Source organism: Gordionus sp. m RMFG-2023, chromosome 3 (assembly GCF_954871325.1).
Source record: "Gordionus sp. m RMFG-2023 chromosome 3, tfGorSpeb1-WG-v2, whole genome shotgun sequence".
NCBI classification, from domain to species: domain Eukaryota; kingdom Metazoa; phylum Nematomorpha; class Gordioida; order Chordodea; family Parachordodidae; genus Gordionus; species Gordionus sp. m RMFG-2023.
This window is the reverse complement of record NC_088777.1, coordinates 48,934,822-48,955,633: the sequence shown is the minus strand read 5'-3', so window position 1 is coordinate 48,955,633 and position 20,812 is coordinate 48,934,822. Positions and strand designations below refer to the sequence as shown.

Below are 20,812 nucleotides of genomic sequence, written 5' to 3'. Positions count from 1 at the left end.
ATTAAAAATATGAGCATGATTTTCTTCTTTTATTTATTTTAAAAATTTGAGTTTTCTTCCCTCATGTACATTTTTTATTAACGTAGTAAAAGTAATATTAATTTTTTTTAACGTAATAAAAAGAATAGTAAATTTTTAATGTTATAATTTTAACTAAGTCAGATTAATATTAATCTGAACATAGTATAAAGAATATAATAATTTTATTTAATAATTTTATAAGGAAAATTTCAAAATTTCAAGGTGAAGACTTTGAATTTATTACCCCTCAGCTAAAACCAAACCCTCATATCTTAAAAACTATGGAATGAAGAGGTGTTATTATACCCCAGCATACCACTCAAGGTTTTAAAAAACTTTAGGCGGCAGCTTATTTAAAAGTTATTTTTTGTGGATGAAACGGAAAAAGAATGCGAATATTCCAAAAAATAAATGTTAGGTTTTCAGTTATGGTGTTTAAAGAGATTCCTATACATTCATTTTTATATTAAAAAAATTTAAAACATCATTCTTAACTCTTTTTATTATACATGAGAAATTGTTATATATGATTTCTGAGAAAGTAAGCTCTGATTAAATTTTCATAGTGGACCACCACACATTTATTTAGAATTATAAAAAAAACATTATTAGGCGAAATATTTACATAATAATAAAAACTATCTTAATAACTTTCAATTCAGAATACAAAAATTAATCATATCATAAAAAAAAACAATTGGGGGCTATATTTGAATAAAAATAAATACTAAAATGTTTAAAATATTTAAAATCCAACAAAATAATAAATAATAAGCAACATTGCGACACATTCAATATTTTTTTTTAATATATATTTTAGCACATTTTTATATACACTCATATATAAAAGACAACGTATTTCTAATCAATAGTATTTTTCTTTTTCTAAAACGATATTTAAATACAAAAGTCTTTTTTTTAACATTTAAGGCCACCTATCGGTCATTTTATTAAATTTTAGGGAAAACATAACTTTCATAGTATTAAAAAAAATATCAAAATTAAATTATAAATTAAATTGTCCTCATCGAAAAATATATAAAATTATTTTAATTTAAGATCTCTCCAAAATGTTTTTTTTAAAAAAAAATGTAGCCAAATTTTGACAAAATAATTTTTTTAAATTTATAAATATCTTATTTTGAAATATAGGGGATAAGATAAGAGCCCTTACATCAGAACCTAAAGAATTTTATTTCTTAAAACAAAACCTCCAAATCACAATTTTAAAATATAATTACGCATGTTTTTTGGGAACTTGTAGTCCCACCTCGGCTTTTATATAATATATTTTTATTTTATTTTATATTTGATATGAGAAAACTATATATTGAATAAAAATTTAAAATAAAAAAAAAAACTAAACAAAAAAAAATTTTTGTTATGACATTAGTTTGATTTAAATAAGTGAAGAAGAGAGCTTGGAACACTTGATTCTAAAATAAAAAATTATCACTTTATTTATTTTTTAATCTTGTATTTAATAAAACTGAAATTAGAATATAAAATCAAAAGGTAAAGTTATAAAACGAAAAGCAAAACTAAAAATAAAAGTATAATTTGAATAAATTATAATATATCAGAATTAATTTAATGAATGGGCGTTATATAAAATTTGAACATATTACTATTTAATAACCAAAATATATAATATTTTAATTTATTATTTCCTATTATATAACAATAAGATTCATAAATCTCTATCATATGATGTGTATCACTAAGGTTTTTAATTTTATTTGAATCTAATATATCTAATTTTTTTAAAGAAAATAATATTTTATTTTTTTCCCGGTCATGGGTTTACTTTATTTGAATATTTACTAAATAATAAAAAAAAATTTAAAAGGTAAAATAAATAAAGGTGAAAAATGTAGAAATAGAATTTACGGGAAGGATAGGGGATAAAAAAAAAGGGAAGATAGGAATATGGAAGGTTATTCAATGGAAGAGATAAAACTTAGATAGTTAGAGCGAATAATGGCGGTAGCAAGTCTTTGGCGTAAGAAGAGTGATTCCTTAGGCTGATCGGTTTTTTCGCGAATCCGTTTACCTAATTATTTGAAAAAACGTTGAGCTTTGCTACCGAAGGTGGTGAAAATGGAGTAGGCGATGGGTATATGGTTTTTCGAGAATAATATATATTTACCCCTTAGGATATCTGTTTTTTCAGATTCAATCTTATTTAATTCAAAATAGGAATATTCATATTTTTATTAATAAATGTAGACTTTTCTTTGTTAGCATTAATATCTTGAATCTAGCGATTTTTTAATAATAAATATAAAATAATAGTAATATAATGTACAGAAATTACAATGTCATCAAAAGAATCAATAGATATATTTTGCCCAGTATTTATATCATTATAAAAAGTAGGTTAGCAATTGCATTAATGTATGGATGCAGCCTAATAAAATATATTAATTTTATATAACAAATATAAAATGATACTGTTCCTAGGTGGCAATCGTCAGAATTTTAAAATTAAAAAATTATTTTATATTTCTTACCTTTTAATATTTTACACGTCGGTGACAATTTTTAAAACTCGACTCAGAATAATTGGTAAATGTCATCAACATTTTCTTTTAACCACTTCAACATATTGGAGTTCCTAGGTATTTATATTAAGAGCACCATCATCTTTTATAAGAATATTTTATAAATTTATATATAATTTTTATTTTTACCATTATTTTTGTTGCCGATGAGATTGAGAAGAGTATTTAATTTGTTAAATTTAGCCTTTACAAGAGCACAAATTTTGAAAAATGCATTTTGCACCTTATTTATATATAATTTTAGTCCTAAATTCTTAAATAAATTTTCCTCCATTCAAACAAAATTCATCAATATTTTATTTTGTAATAATTTCTCACGAAATTTTTAGGGCCTTCCTTATTTTTAATAGATATTTTTAATTTTTTTATTCTTTTTAGCATTAAATTATTTTTTATTATCATTTTACTTCTTTTAATCTTTAGCTCAAAACAAAATAGTGAAATAATCATAACATATTAAATAAAATGCATTTATTATGAGAACTGATATTCGAATATATACAAAAAAGATGTGCTTATTTTCCAATTAATTTAATGTTTATTTTTTTAGCTAGGGGTTTTTAAGGATTTTTTCATTGGTTATGAAGGCAAGATATTTGAGTAATATTTATACATTTGTGTTAGATATTATTAATTAGGGAATACATGTATAAATGAATCTATGGATATATACCTTCCGATTGGGGCTGAAGACCATAAATTTTATATAAATATAGAGTTAAAAATTTTTTTATAGATTTTTAAATATAAATTAGTATCTTTTTTTAGTAATGTGGTGTTTATTGATATAAAATACAATGAGAAAATACAAAAACGATACTTTCACTTTTACAATAATATGTAAATTAGTGATGTTAAGGTAACTAGTTACTGTAACTAGTTACATTTTGGCTAAAAAATAACTGTAACTAGTGATATTTTTAAAATTGTATCTAGTAACTGTAACTAGTTATAATTTTTGAAATGTAACTGCCAAAAGTAACTAGTTACAGTAACTAGTTACTTTTAAAGATATATTCAAATAATTAATTTTATTTTTAATATGTTGTGATAAATTAATTTTAAATTAAATTGATTTTTTAAATTAAATTTATTAATTTAAAATTTTGTGAAAATGTCTGATTGTTATAATTTCCCGTTCAAATTGATTTTCTTTTCTTAAATTGTTACATTGCTGCTGGGCTTCATAATTTTGTAAGCAAATTCAAGTAATTTAATAAATTTTAATATTATATTTAGTTACAAATGTAGCACAATATATTTTTTCCATCAAGTAACAAGCATTGGAACTTCATATCATACGTAATAAAAAAATTCTAAATTTAGTATAAGGAAAAGCAAAGACAGATTATTTAATTTAATATTAAATTATTAATCACCAAGTCTAACAAAAGCATAAGCACATTAATTTTAAAAAATGATTGCTTTCTAAAATTATTATTTGGTCTAGCCTGAATTTTTATTTATAATCAAATTATATATAAATAAGACACATTTTAGAACTGTATGTTTCACTCATTAATTGATTATTCTATTCCTAATTTAGATAGTGTTATTTATATTTATCTCCTAGATAGAAACAGAATACAATATGAATTCTGAGTCAGATGATGAAGAAATTATACCTTCTCCTTCTACAATAATTGCAAAAAAAAGGACCTTCCTTGGCCAAGTTTTGAAAAATATTTTGAATTCCACAAAGAGAAGGCTGGTAGCAATACTAATATTATTGTCAAATGTCTCTTATGCCTACCATATAAAAAGTATATTGCAGCATCTAAGTCATCCACCGCTAATTTATGGAAACATATCTCTGTAAGTTTACATAAATTGTATTAATATTATATAGAATAATTAAATGAATTAACTTTATAAGAATAATTAATATTCATTAAATATTTATATATATATAACATATATCTATAGAGAAAGCATCCTAACCAATCCGTAAATATAAAACAAACCATAGATAATAAGAAAATTAATTCAGCCACATCAGTAAGTTACTAAACTTGACTTTGGTGGAAAATCAAATTTTAAAGGTATCAGCAAAGATAAATTTGATTCACAAATTATTAAATATATAATAAATGGAAATCACCCATATACAACCTGTGATGATGAAGATTTTGTTGAGCTGATAAACACCCTGCAACCTAATATGAAGATTATATGCAGACAAACCTTAACCTTAAGAATATCAAAATATTTTGTTCAAATGAAGGATATTCTAATAGAAAAATTGTTAGAGCCTAATTATGTTTGTACAACAGCCGACTGCTGGGCAGCATTTAATCGGTAAATATTATTTTTTACTAAAGTGCACAATACATTTGGTTATCTTTTGTTATATTAATAATAGTTCCTATATTGGTATAAAAGTACATTGGATTGATGTGGAGAAATTGGAAAGGCGTTCAGCTATTCTAGCCTGCCAAAGACTACAAGGTAGGCATACATATGATGTGATCAGCAAAGCCTTAACTGCTGTTTTTAAGGAGTTCCATATCCAAAATAAAAATATCTGCACAATAACGGATAATGCAAGCAACTTTTCAAAGGCTTTTAGGTATGCCTAACAAATTTACTTTATAAATTATTTCTCTTAGAGTATTTAGCTGCCCATCTATTATAATGGAGGAAGATTCTGTTTCTGATATTGAATATATCTCAATAGAAGATATAATGTCTTCTTCTGGGCTCTCCAGTTATGATATTAATGACTTCGACTACCTTCCCAGGCATCGAAGATGTTCTTGCCATACATTAAACTTAGTGGCAACACAAGATGCCAACAAGTTACTTTTAAACAATGAGGGGTATACGAAAGTTTATAACTTAGCTATATCTAAATGCCAACGTTTGTGGAACCTCCAAAATAAATCTGGGCCATCCGCCGAACTTATTTTAAAAAATTTACATTCTCAACTCCCATATCCCGTTATAACAAGATGGAGTTCCTTTTGTAAATCCCTGGCCAAAATATTATCGTTTTTAAATCAAGTGCCTGTGGAATTTGATTCATTATGTGATGAATTAAAATTGTGTAGATTCACATCAGATGATCGTGATTTTATAAAAGAATATTGTAGTGTAAATTTAAATTAATGTCTTATAAAAATTTACAATTTAAAAATTAGATTATGCAACCAGTGTCCAAAGCTATTGATTTACTTGAAGGGGAAAAATACATATATCTGGGTTATTATACCCCAACAATAACACAAATACTTATATGTATGGCAGATGTGCAGGGATTAAAATATTGTCAATCTCTAAAGGATACTATATTAGCTAGTATTGAAAAAAGGTAACTTAAATCAAATAACTATTTATAAATTAATAATATCATGTTATAGGTTTAATAATCTTTATGATAATGACAACATCATTGCTGCAATTCTTCACCCTTTATTTAAAACTGACTGGCCTTGGATTAGGCAAGAAAGGAATAAAGCAAAAAAGGAGGAAATTTTAAATTTAATAAATACCTTAATACCTCAAAGTGAATCCCAGACGAATGAATCATGCTCAAAACCAACATCACTTGATGTAGGTGGATTTTTTGACCTAAAGCGCCAAAATATTCTGGATAATGAACTTATAGAAAACTTTATCAAATCTAATAACAACACTTTTTCCTTATATAACGATTTTCCAAAGTTAAAATTACTCTTTATTAAATATAATGTTGTTCTAACATCAAGTGCTCCCGTAGAGCGCTTGTTCAGTCTAGGTAAGCTCATTTTTGGAGATAAACGAGCACGTCTCCTAGATAATAACTTTGAAATTAATTTGTTGTTAAAAGCAAATAAACATTTATTAGATTTTAATTTTTATGAAAAATAAATGTTTTTTTTTTCAATGCAAAATATATATTTTTATATTCGATGTAAATATTCAATTTTGCGATATTTTTTTATATAAATAAATTGTATATTATTTTAAATAACTGATTATACTTTGTTTATCCTAATTTTTTTTATATTAAATAAATGCATTCAATAAATAATGCGCATATGAATGATGTATAAAGTAAGTAACTAGTTACTTTTGAAAATAACTGTAACTAATAACTAGTTACTTTTGTAAAAATGTAACTTATAACTGTAACTAGTTATGTTTTTGCCAATGTAACTAGTAACTGTAACTAGTTATGTTTCAAAAGTAACTTTTAACATCACTAGTAAATATATTCATCGAAAGTACATTTGCGATAATCAATCAATTACTATAAATTGCATCCTTAAAGAAAATACGATTTATTTGAAGTTAATACGTTACAAGTAACCGGGCTTTATGTAATTTCGAAGAAGTTAAAAAAAGTATAAAAATGCATTAAATAATATAATTTGAATCCTAATCCATAACAGGTCTCGACATGGACGTGTTTTCTTGGGAATATATTAACTTTAATGCGTTTACCGTTATAATTTCACGGTCATATACATTTGTCGCAAGGCATTCGTGGCAAATTTATTCGCTGTCACATTCGCGGAAAGACATTCGCCATTCTAATAGCGACAGTAAATTTTACTGTAATGTATCGTGGAAAGGCTTTTGAGGGTAAGTACCCTTCGCGAAAAAGTTTAACGGAAATGGACCATTTATTTGTTATACAATAAAATTTAATTATTGTTCCAGTTTCCCGTTCACAGTTAATCCTTTAAACAATTAAGCAGAAATTCGTAAGACCATAATTAAGAACCGGTTCCGTATATCTTCTCCTCACCTAATATATAGAAAAATTTGTTTCATACAATTGAAAGTTTATGAGAGAATATTACTATCTATATTAGCATTTTATAATGGTTAATTGTATTTAATTTATCATGATAAATTGATAAGATATTTAACTCTTAGATACTATTAGATTTAAAAGGGGGTTGATATGAAAGTAATTTATAGACTAAATATTATAATTTTTAAAAACGTATGACCTACTCCACCTCACCCTAGTCTTGAATTGAATCACGCGAAATCTGTCTACTCTTCCCCAGACAAGAAAAGGAATGCCTACCCCTTTCCCCTGATACAGTTACTTTTGGCTTTGCCATCCTGTTGCCTGCTAGGAAGGAATACCCACTTAGAAGTTATTAACACGAAAAATGTATAATAATCCCCTTTCTCACCTCTCATCGGCAGTAAATTTTATAATTCCGATTCTTTCTTTCGATCCTGTCTTCTATTTCTTTCCCCATTGTGCAATTCCAAGTTATCCGATCATATAACTCTTATTTTTAATATGTCAAATATATTATTCAAATAATATTCTATCAAAAAAATTATATCACTTATAAATTAATCTTTGAAAATCAGGTAACAAAGATTTTACACACCACATCATCTTTTTTTTCTTTATAAAATTCTTATAAAAAAAAATATATATTTTATTTATATGTTAAAAACTCAATCATTTTTTAAAACTGATTTGAAATTTGAACCCCGAAAACCGAAGAATATTTTATTTTTTTTAAAAAATTATATATATATATTAAATGTCGTAATATAATCATCATAAAACGTGACAGATTTCATTTGAAAATTAAAAAAAAATTGAAGATAAAAATTTATTAAATAAGACGGGTAGCAATTTATGTTGTATAATTAAATAGCTATCTTAGATCATGTAATCAATGTATGTATAATAAGAACGAATATCAAAAACTATCACAGTTTTCAATTGATCAAATTTTTCCCCTCTATAATCATAAGTCCTATATGTATATATATTTGTAAGTTTTTGTAGAGACCTTAACAATCACAATATAAAAAGGGAGGGGTAGGGGGCATTAATATAGAGTTATTGACAGGCCTCGTTATCTCTTCTCTTCTCTTCTCTCTCTCTTCTCTTCTCTTCTCTTCTCTCTCTCTTCTCTTCTCTTCTCTTCTCTCTCTCTTCTCTTCTCTTCTCTTCTCTTCTCTCTTCTCTTCTCTTCTCTTCTCTTCTTCTTCTTCTCTTCTCTTCTCTTCTCTTCTCTTCTCTTCTCTTCTCTTCTCTTCTCTTCTCTTCTCTTCTCTTCTCTTCTCTTCTCTTCTCTTCTCTTGTCTTAACCTATGGATCAATAATTTTTTTGATAGTTGATTATCTTTGCTAATACAATAACTCTAGTAGATATAAGAATTTTTGATTCTCTTTTTTTTATAAAGTAAAATAAGATTTGTTTCTAGAATATAAATGTTATTGCAATGTTTTTACTTTTAAATCACTTATATATCACATGTTTTAAATTATGAATATACCGAAAATGTATTTTATTCCATGTTTGGGAATTCATATTCTATAAATTTTAAACAATTTTTGTGAGATAAATTAGAACCGCAAGGAAAAAAAAAATTGTAATAAATAAGTTGGTTTTCTACGAATTAATGTTATTTATGAATTTTTCAAAAGTCAATTTACAAAAAAGTCTCTAGTAGAACTTAACCAAATCGAAATACGAAAAACAATTGAGAACTTTTCCTTGAGGGTCAGAGGCATAACAGACAATCCTGCAACCCTGGCTGCTCGAGAAGGCTCTTCTATTCTTAATACATAGGGAAGATGGTGGCACCCAACTACTGTTGATAAACGGCTATCTCAATATTTCATCAAAGAACAATATTACACAAGTCTGAGGATTTTGTTCTCAGAAGGAACAAAGGTCTAGAGACATATATTATCGAAATCTCAGGTTTTTAAAAATCGGCTCAAAACGAGCCGTTTAACAACACTACACCCAACGAGTAAAATGAGTTACGCGATCAGATAATTGGAATCCCTTTTTTTTTTTAAACTAAATAAAACCTTTAAAAAAACTATTGTTTTTTATGGTTTTTGATAAGTATATAATTCTATCTAAAATAATCCATAATCCTATAATCCCAATGTTTTTATTATATAATACTTTTTTTTTGTCTTCTAATATTATAACATAATTAAATATTATTCTACTTCATAAAAAAAAATAATTTACTTTTAGTTTTACCTGTTTTAAGTAAAACAATAAAATAAATTAATCTTATTGTTTTTTTTTGTTTGAAAATCATTTTCAAGTGTCATCCCTTTATGTCACATTTATAATATCAGTCATTTGAAGATCAAATAGAGAAAATTAAAAAAAATTTGTTCAAACATTATAAACATGATAATAAATTAATTTTACAAAATATTGCATAACAATTCGTGTCGCGTTTTCTTTAGATATACTAAAATTTTTATCTTCAAATTTTTTTGAAAAATATTGAAATTTGAGGATGAGAGACACTTTAGAAAAATAAATTTTTTAATTGTACGAAAAAAGATTTATTGAGGAAGATATAAATTTAATTAAGTTGTATATCATGATAACAAAATAATTATACAAACATTTTATAATGGCACTTCAAAATTTATAAATATATAATGGGTCTAAGTGTGAATATAATAATTATATATAAATTATCTTTATAAAACTTATGATATAGATACTTTCACGAGATAAATTTGTATACAAGTTCTTCACTTTAAATATGTTAGGTAATATATAAAGAGCTTTATATAAATCTAATCAAGAAAAATTATTTATAAAATGTTACATTAGACTACTTGTTAAAAAAATTCTTAAATAGCTGTTCCGCCTGAAGGTAGGCAATACAATATTCAGAAAGAAAGAAAGAAAGAAAGAAAGAAAGAAAGAAAGAAAGAAAGAAAGAAAGAAAGAAAGAAAGAAAGAAAGAAAGAAAGAAAGAAAGAAAGAAAGAAAGAAAGAAAGAAAGAAAGAAAGAAAGAAAGAAAGAAAGAAAGAAAGAAAGAAAGAAAGAAAGAAAGAAAGAAAGAAAGAAAGATAGAAAGATAGAAAGATAGAAAGCTTCTCTTCTCTTCTCTTCTCTTCTCTTCTCTTCTCTTCTCTTCTCTTCTCTTCTCTTCTCTTCTCTTCTCTTCTCTTCTCTTCTCTTCTCTTCTCTTCTCTTCTCTTCTCTTCTTCTTCTCTTCTCTTCTCTTCTCTTCTCTTCTCTTCTCTTTTTTAAAAACGAGTAACTCAATATTTCGACCAGAATAATATTAAGCAAACCCTGAAGATTTTGTTTGGAGAAAGGAACAAAGGTTTTGGACATCTATTAGCCAAATCTCTAGGCCTAGGTAATATTTTTCTGGCTAAAATATTGAGTTAGCCTTTTTTTAAAAAAAAAAATCGGCTCAAAACGAGTCGTTTAACGACACTTAGGTTTTACCTCGCCCTTCCCTTTGCTTAAAAAGATTATTTGATTTTGGATTAAGAGATCTCCAATGGGCGTGTTTTAACAACGAACGCGCATGCGTCGATCCACTTTTTTTTGAAAATTCTCTCCTGCTCCTCCAGTGTTAAATTATTTTAAATGGTTGGTTTTGCCATTTTTATTTAAAACTTTATAAAATATAAAATATCATGAAATATATATTTTTTTTAAAAACACACAATTATTTTTGATAAATAGAAGTTCTGATCTGCTCAATTTTTGGTAAGAATTGATATCTAAAATTCGCACGCCCACAGATTGTTGTAAGAGTATTATTTTAAACATGACCATTTTACCCGCCAAGTTTTTGAAATCTTTTAGAAAAAAAACCTGATCATGTAGAATTTCATAGACATGTGTTAAAATCAATGACATGTAAAAAAAATACCTAGACCGACGATTACAATAAAATGTATAACTTTTTAAATCGTTTTATTTTGTTTTTAAAACAAAAATGAAATTAAAAATAAATGGCGAATTGCTAATCGTTTGAAGAAAATTTGCTTTAAATGCGGCTGATGCAGGAAACTTGTGCAAAATATTTTGTTTTCAGGCCCGGATAACTTAAGGTCCGGGGCAAAAAGGGCTCTTTTTAAAAAAATTGTGGGGATGAGCTAAATTGATGGGTAAATCAAGTCATAAGATGACAACCTAGTTGTATTCATTGCCTAACCGAGATAGGGACACTCGAAGATTGTTTGAAATTGACTTATTTTTACAACTTTTCCAGATAAAGTTTTCTATGTTAATCATTTTTTTATTATTATGGAATTATGGCAAAATGAGAAAGAAAGAAATGTAACAAATATTTTGCCGCCGACGTAAAGGGAAATTGGGCAGAATTGATTGAAAAAATCATAGTGAATATAATTCAAGAATAAAAAATTGGTCGATTTCATCAAATTTTTAAATAAGGCGTAATTAAGATTTTAAATAATCCCACCTTGACAAAATTAAGATTTTAGCCAATCAAATAGTCCCACCTTGACAATATTTAGATTTTAACCAATCAAATAGCCCCACCTTTACTGGTTTTTTTTTACTAACACTAGCTCACTCTATACCTAATTTTTTTTAAAGTAAAATAGTTCAGATTTAATTAATAAGTATAATGAGTTAGATATTTATTATCGATTAAATATAAATGATCAATTGGATAAATTCTGATTGAACGAATTTTTTTTCGCCAACTCGACCATATCTCAGCCTAAATATTAATTTAATTCTGGAAAATTTAAATTTATCATTCTTTCTATATATTATAGCAATAAATATAACTAGAAAATAAAAATATATAACCTACTAATTCGTTATTCTCGTTTTATTACGAATAGAACCATTATTTGATTCGAGAAATAAATTATTTAAAAATATTTTTAAAAAATGAATAAATAGTAGGGACTTGCCGGCCCGGGTACATGGGTCGGGCCGCCGTCTAATTTTTATAAATATACCTGGGCCAGGTCTAAAATATATTTTTTATTTAAATCTAGGGTCGGGCCTGTAAAAACCGGGCCTGGGTCCTTCAAATAGTATACTTCTGCAGTTCTCTGATAAATATAGCTTTAAAATATTTTTAAAATAGTGATTAATATTATGATGTGAAAATAAAGTAGAACTCACACTAAGAAACATATAAAATATACTACAAATAATTTGGCATAAGCGACAAAAAAAAACAAACGTTTCTTATAATTTAAAATTATCGAGAATATTTCTGATTTTTATTTACAAAGATAATTTTTTCAAAAAATTATATTAATAATTTCAAATAAATACAAAAATTTTTAAATTATTCGAATGATTTGATCGAATAAATGAAATGACGATTATTCTCCTAGTAATCTATTAACAACTCTTATACCGATCAAAATCAAATAATTAGTTTTAGATATTATAATTCATTATAAATATATCTAATAAAAATTCTTAATAAAATCAGAGAAAAATAAGGATTTGAAACTTTTTTGTATAAAAGTATTATAGTGATGTTAAATCACCTAACTTTGACCAACTCCAATATGGTGTGGTCAAAATTATCCCCTAAAAAATTGACTTAAGCGTCTTTACCCTCAACTTAATGATAACGACTAAAAAAAAGAAGCCATTTTAGAGCTGACCAAAGTTAGATGGTTTAACATCACTACTATAGGTATTATTATATTGATTCCTGGTATAATTAGTACTTAGTTAGTATAACAACGATTATACATTAGAATCATCAAAAAACATGTAGGTATATATATTATATATTATATTATACTGTATGTTAATTGTGAATTTTTTTTAAAAAAATTGATAAATTAAATAATAATTACACATCAGATGATTAGCCAGCCATTAAAAATTATGTGAAAAGGGGATTGATGGTTTAACATCACTACTATAGATATTATTATTTTGATTCCTGGTAATTAGTAATTAAACCTGAGTTAGTATAACAACGATTATACATTATAATCATCAAAAAACATGTAGGTATATATATTATATATTATATTATACTGTATGTTAATTGTGAATTTTTTTAAAAAAAATTGATAAATTATATAATAATTACATATCAGATGATTTAACCAGCCATTAAAAATGTGTGAAAAGGGGATTTGGAAAAATAAAACAACGTTAAAATCAATTATATTATTTATTTTTTTTTGAAAAAACGTTTTCTACCTAATCCATCTATCTAAACGTAATTATTTATATTTTTTGAAGCGTCATTAATTAATCCAAAACTAATTTAAATCTAAAAATTAAAAAAATTACCGTTAATAAAATGTTTAAAAAAAAAAACTAATAATTTTATGGGTTATATAACAAAAACAGTATATATTTATATATATTTTTTATACGTAATTTATACATAACTTTAAGTTAATCGTGTTACCCTTTCGGGCCTATGGATAACTTTTGGGAATCATAATTTTTCAATAGTAATTTATACGCATTAAAAATGGCCACTGATAACCTTTTGAAATCATATTTTTAATTTATAAATATTTGCTCTTTTCGTTTTTTTATCACTAACTCTACTCTTTTGTTTCATATGTTATTATTATCATATTATGGTTATGGCTCGTTTTGAGCCGATTTTTCAAAAATTTCGATAATATATATCCTAAACCTTTGTTCCTCTTATGAGCAAAATCTTCAGGTTTGCGTAAGATTTTTTTCTGGATGAAATATTGAGGTTAGCCGTTTTAAAAAAAAAATCGGACTAGTTAAAAATCAATTTTTCAGAATATTTCCTCCATGCAAAATCAAATTAACTTAATTCATTAAAACATTACTAGTTATATACTCTTATGAATGATCGATAAAATAAAAACACAAGCCTAAAAGAAAGGATAGAATATTTAAGGAATTATATAAAAACCCAATGGCCCGTGTCCTGTGTTAGTCATTTTTGAAATTATAGCATGAACATCTTAACACTAACATTAACATTTTTAAAGATATTATTTAAGTAAAAATCTGATTTTCTGAGTAAGAATTCAGAAATTAAAAATAAGAATTAAGTTGGGATAGGACGTGGGCCATGTCATATAATATAAAAAAATTTTCATAGAAAAATAGGAATGTTCATTTCGGCAAAAAAACCTCGTTAAAAGTTCATATATATATTTTTTTTTTAAAGTTTCCATTATGTCTATCCAATTTATCATATTTAAAAGATATTTATAATTAAATGTAACATGTATTTTAATCGACTTATATAAACACTTCTTTTATAATTTATAGTATAAAATAAATGTATTTTGATATGCACAGGCAAAAACACAAGAAGATATTCGAAACGCTATAAAGTGATGAACAAAATATGAATTCTTCTATTTCTTTAAATAAGATAATATAAATATTTAAACTTGTTATATTAGTAATTTGATATACAAAAGTTAAGGCCAAACATGTGTATATAATAAGGTAAGAAAGGTACAAAGTCCATTTCAATATTTTAAATCTTAAATTATACTAAATATAACTGATAATGAATAAAAAAGAAGATTACAATAGAATATTATCTTTAAAAAAAAATTAAAGAACTATTGAAGGCACACATTAATTTTCCATTTTAAAAAATGACAAAAATTTTGTTATTAAGGCATGTTACGTAGATTTATGACAAAATTGATCAAATTACCAAATTATATATATATATATAAAGAAAATATATAAAATTGTTTAAACTTTTTTAAAAATAATTATAAATTATTTATGATTGACTTTGACATAGGTAATTTTTTTTTCTTTACTGAAATATATTTGTCGAGAAAATTATATTAATCACTTGTGAATACATTTATATCAGTTTAGCATTAATTTCTTCTTTTTTTTATGTATCCCCAAAAATGACTTTTATAAAAATTTAGTAATAAATTAAAATTATTTTTTAAAAGAAATTTAAGTTTTTATTAAATAGAAAAAATAAGTGTTAAAAAATAATTAAAAGATTATAAAAACATTATAAAAACATTAAGAAACATTTTACATGCACAACTAATAAAGAAGATTAAGATTGTGGGGGTTTTAAATTACTTCTATATAAAAGCGGTATTTTTTTTTGTTTGTTTGTGTTAATGAAAAATTTTTCATATAAGTATTATGATTTGATTTTTTGAAGACCTTTTGAAATACAAAAAATAAATGTAGAAATATAATATATACGCTGTTAAGAGTATGATGATAATTAGAATTTTTTAAAATTTTGTTATAATTTTATTTTTCTGATTATCATTTAAAAATAATGAAAAATGGTAGGTCTCTTAATGAATTGCGAAGAAAAAAGTATATATACTATAATTAGTTATGTAATTTTATGTTGTTATCTTGTTTGGGACAAGCAAGCTCATTTCATAATGATATAAAATTGGGGAATGTATAGTATTTAAAACTTTGCAAGAAAGATCCTAATTGCTGTTCATGAACTCGTAGCCAGCATGCTCTTCCCTAAGCATGCACACTGAGTCCCCCCCCCTCGAATGGAATAAATATTATACCTCCCTCACACCCCCTTTGACATTTTAATGAATCAATTGGAATAAGAGGCCTTATTGTATGGTCACCAAGGTATAAAAAATTTAGAAGAATTTTGAATTTATTATGAAGATCTTCTTTTTTTCTAATTTAAAAGTGTTCTAATTTCATTCTTTTTTTTCTGAAATTTTTACAATGCAGATATTTAATTTAATTTGTTTTTTTTAAGAGATGGCTTATTTAATTTATTATTATACTTGTACCTATAATATTTGATTTTTTTACATAAAGATTTAGTTCGTAAAAAATTGTAGGTAATATGAAGGCGATTTCCTCAATAATTAGGAATCACATTCATATTCATCCATCCTGAGTTCGACCAATATACTCATGAACCCTAGGCGGATGCATTAAATGACATGAATTTTGATCCTCCGAGAAGGATTTTTCCCCTGAAAGTAACGAATGAGATCACTCTCCCCATAGTAACGATTCCAAATAAGGATCGAATTATGTAACTTTTATTTTTAATCTCTTTATTAATGTTAAGATTATGAAGATTTCCTCAATAATAGGAATCTCATTTATATTCATCCATCCCGAGTTCGACCAATATACTCATGAACCCTAGGCGGATGCATTAAATGACATGAATTTTGACCTATCGTGAAGGATTTTTTCCCTGAAGTAACGAATTGAGATAAGTAACGATTCCAAATAAGGATCGAATTATGTAACTTTTGCTTTTAATCTGTTTGTTAATGTTAAGATTATGAAAATGCTTATATATATTTTTCAATCTAACAAGAAATAAGAAACAAGTGTAATTTATAATTTAAAAATAAACCTCACCCATACCAACCAATTACATTTTTTTTTAAACAATCATTTGAAGTTATTTTTCAATAATTCCGATATGTCACTTATTTTTCGCGACATTTACATGACAATTAATTATGGTAGTTGGGTCATTAAGTCAATTAATTAGAAAATTTTTTTTTAAAAAAAAACAACGGAAAAATATTAATTAATTATTTTTTTGCCAGGTAATTCAACCCTTATACGACATAAAAAAATTTTTGTTACATGATTAAATATTTCAAATTAATTAGCCTTTCTCCTCGTCACGTGATCATCTTATTGATTATCACTTATTGGCATTTTTATTTATAACCATCCGGGAACCCTTCAAAATTGATCATTTGAAATGGGAGTCTCTAGATTGATAGGGTTTGTTTTTTTTTTCATTTTTATCGAATATTGATTGATTCCTTACATTTTTGGGAACAAAAAAAATATATTTGTTCACGCTTATTTGAAATGAAAAGCAAAAAATAGGTGTAGGAAGCTACCAATATAGCGTCCCATCTTTTATAAAATATATATATTTTTTTTATAAAAAATTGTGATAATTTTTTTAATAATTCATCAAAATAAAAATATTATTATTAAAAATAATAAATAGATAATAATAATAAAAAAAATAAAGCCATTTATTTTTATATTTTATTTTATTATAATATCCAATTTTATACTCTTTTCTGTGTGTCAAAAAAAAAAATGATTTTTATAAATTATAAAATTTATTAATAATTTTTAATAAAAAATTTATATTTAAAAAAATTTAACTTTTTTTTTAATATTATTTTTTCTAATTTTAAAACGTATCAAAAAAAAGTTTTTTTTAAAATAAATTATTTAAAATTTTAAAAGAAAATCTCCAGTGAAATGCATTACGGCTATCGTTTGGAAGAAAATCAAACGTTTTCCAATATTCAAGAGAAACCGAGACTGCAGAATAGCTATGATTCTTATAACAACATACCATGGGAACCAGATGGATTCTCCAATAAAAGATATTACCCGAACAAATCATATTACGATAATGGGTCCACATACCCTAATAGTCACAATAATAATATTTTGATCGACAGCTACCAAGAAGACGACAAATTTCGTGTTGCCCGCGATTTCATCGATAAACAGCAAAAAGCTACCAGTAGTACCTTACCCCATCATTATCCAATGTTGCCGTCTCATCTAACCCCATCTATTCCTAACACTTGCTCGCTTCCTAACCTTTATCACCATCACCAAAATCAACACGTCATTCATAAACATCTGCAAAATACGGATTATGATCTTAATATCTCCGAACGGTCCTTAGCTTCGGTTACGAAAACAGTCTTTTCCGATAAATCGGTTCTCCCAACCTCAATTAACTCGATCGTATCTACGTTTACCGAATCATCATCATCCTACCAACTTCTCAATAACATTAAAAACTTCCCAATTTTTCCGTCACCCTCTATTAACCCGAAGACTAAATTTGTCGCGAACGACAATAAAAGAGTCAGGGTAAGGTCCAGAGTCAAAAATCCCGAACTTCTAGTGAAAATAAAAAAAGTCAGACGCAAAAAGGCTAACGACAGGGAACGTAACAGGATGCACGGCTTGAACGAGGCCATGGAAACGCTGAGAAGCGTCCTGCCTAATAATTTTATCCTGGCCCCTAACGCCACTAACACCCTATTCCACCAGGGAAACCATTTTGACCACCAAGATCACCATTTGACTGATACACTGTATGAGGGTGAGGGTAAAGAAGATCGTTTTAGCGATTTTATCGGAAATGGGCTACCATCTACCTTGCTGGAGGAGACGACAAGAAGATTGTTACAGAGCACTAGCAGCGCAAGGGATCACTTCTTAGATGACACGGTGGCGATGATTAACGAACAACGAGTTCGAACGGCTGGGAAGGAGGAAAACGACGAGATTGGGAGCGAGATGAGTTCCCATTTGGAGGATTTGTCCAGGCAATCGGAATGCAGCAGTGGCTCCCAAAACTCTCCTAAATTGACTAAAATAGAAACCCTGCGGTTGGCTTATAATTACATATGGACTCTGACTCAATTGCTCAAACCTAACCCTCATGATTCCGACTTAAGACCCTTATAATCATCTTTAACAAATATCGCTATCATTGAGAAGATTTCGAAAAGCATTTTTGATAAACTTATGAATTAAATTTCAATTTGCTACGTTGAATTTTATGTTTTAACAAAAATTTTTATAATAGTTTTATTTTTTATATATAATGAGTTATTTCGCCATAATAAACATAATTATGATATTGAACTGACAAAAGAATATTTTTAAAAATAATTTTATACTTTTATTTCATCTGTATTATATTATTTATTGATAGTTAATTAATTTGTAAAATATTCAATTTCGAAAATGTAATTGAAGTCGAATTCGTCAAATCGTGATAATTTTATTATAAATAGAATAAAATATTTATTATATAAATTGTTGAAATCCTTTTTTTAAATATTTTAGAGACCTGTTAGAGATCGGAATTTCAAGTCTACTTATAATTTTTTAAAATTTTTTGTCATTATACGACCTGGCTTTCCTGATTTAAAAAATTTTGATAATTATACGACCTGCCCCCCCTAGATTTTGAAAAATTTTGGATCAATATACGGATCTGGTCAAGATTTTATAAAATTTCGTAGGGGTATAAATAATTTTGGCAGCGTTGCGGAAATGGTTTCAAATCAATAAGAAATTGAAAAATAAATGAAATGTTAAACGATCTATCATATGATTTTCCAGCTGATCGGGACCGGATGGGGTCAATTTTTTTAGGTCCGACCTTTGGGTAAGAATTTATAAGATAACAATAGCCTAATAAAGGACTTTTCTGAGAATAGGGGAGTGTGAGTAAAATAATTCACAAAGAAAAATAATTAATTTTGATCTAATTTTAAACTAGTCCTTATTTTTTTTTAAAAAGGATATTATGTGACTAAAAGAATATGAATATGGTTCAATCCATTACAACAGCTGATTTATTAAAGTTCTATTCGTTCTATTTACCATCACATGACCTGTCATTTAACAATATTAAAAACGATTTTTAATATATCAACCATATTTTTAAGCCCGGCCCATTGAAATTTTTTTCAGACATTGCCCTGAATTGGCCCAACTGCCGGAGAACGATGACATTGCAGATTTTTAAACTACATTGATATTAATGAAATAAACAAAAATATGTTTAGATTTTTTTAAAGAATATTCAAATGAAAAGTAATTTAAAAATAAAGTGTTTTCTTTCTTTCTTTATTTTCTTTCTTTCTTTCTTTCTTTCTTTCTTTCTTTCTTTCTTTCTTTCTTTCTTTCTTTCTTTCTTTCTTTCTTTCTTTCTTTCTTTCTTTCTTTCTTTCTTTCTTTCTTTCTTTCTTTCTTTCTTTCTTTCTTTCTTTCATTTCTTTCTTTCTTTCTTTCTTTCTTTCTTTCTTTCTTTCTTTCTTTATTTCTTTCCTTCCTTCCTTCTTTCTTTATTTCTTTCCTTCCTTCCTTCTTTCTTTATACATAAATATATCTTTCAATAACTATGTAATCATAAGATAGAATGATGCTCAGTAAACCACCGATCTCTAAAAGATTCTTTTAGGAGAGGTAAAGCTGTTTTTTTTGAGCTCCCAGGTGTCAAAGAATATTTTGCCTCTAATAGACTTTTTTTAAATCATTCATCCACTGGAGAGATTCCCAGAGTGTTGGCCATGGGCAAATTAAATGGCATTATTGAAGTTAGAGAGTAATTTATTTATTTGGTTTTTTGCTTTGACCAAAAATCATGAAATTATTGAACTTGGCTAAAAATAAAAATGATATAGGTATAGCTTTGATTAATAAGATAATATATCAAAACTATTATTGAAAAAGACTTAGTAGTTCGAGGGTGTAAATGCTCGAAAATAGAGTTATCGACATCGTGTCACAAGTTCGACAGACAAGTAATTCGAGTTTTTATTTTATTATTTCAAATCATTTAACATTTTCTGAAAAAAATAAAATAAAAGTTTTGATTTTATAATTTTAACATTTTTATACAATTTTACAACCTAAATGAATTTTATTTCACTTGATATTAAAAAGCGGGTCAAATTTATATTTTTAAAATATTAAAAAAAATAAATCAAATAAAATTTACATTTTTG

The 20,812-nt window shown here is 26.0% G+C and overlaps 1 protein-coding gene across 1 annotated transcript; it reads left to right on the top strand.

Moving 5' to 3' along the window:
• The first annotated feature begins 17,525 nt into the window (after window positions 1-17,525).
• On the top strand, window positions 17,526-18,758 carry LOC135927072 (uncharacterized). The gene has a single exon (XM_065463008.1). It carries the CDS (start codon window positions 17,526-17,528, stop codon window positions 18,756-18,758), a length of 1,233 nt encoding a protein of 410 aa, XP_065319080.1.
• The last annotated feature ends 2,054 nt before the right edge of the window (window positions 18,759-20,812 follow it).

Excerpts from the sequence above, each read along its gene's own strand:
- LOC135927072 (XM_065463008.1), top strand. The coding sequence starts at position 17,526 with ATGCATTACGGCTATCGTTTGGAAGAAAATCAAACGTTTTCCAATATT.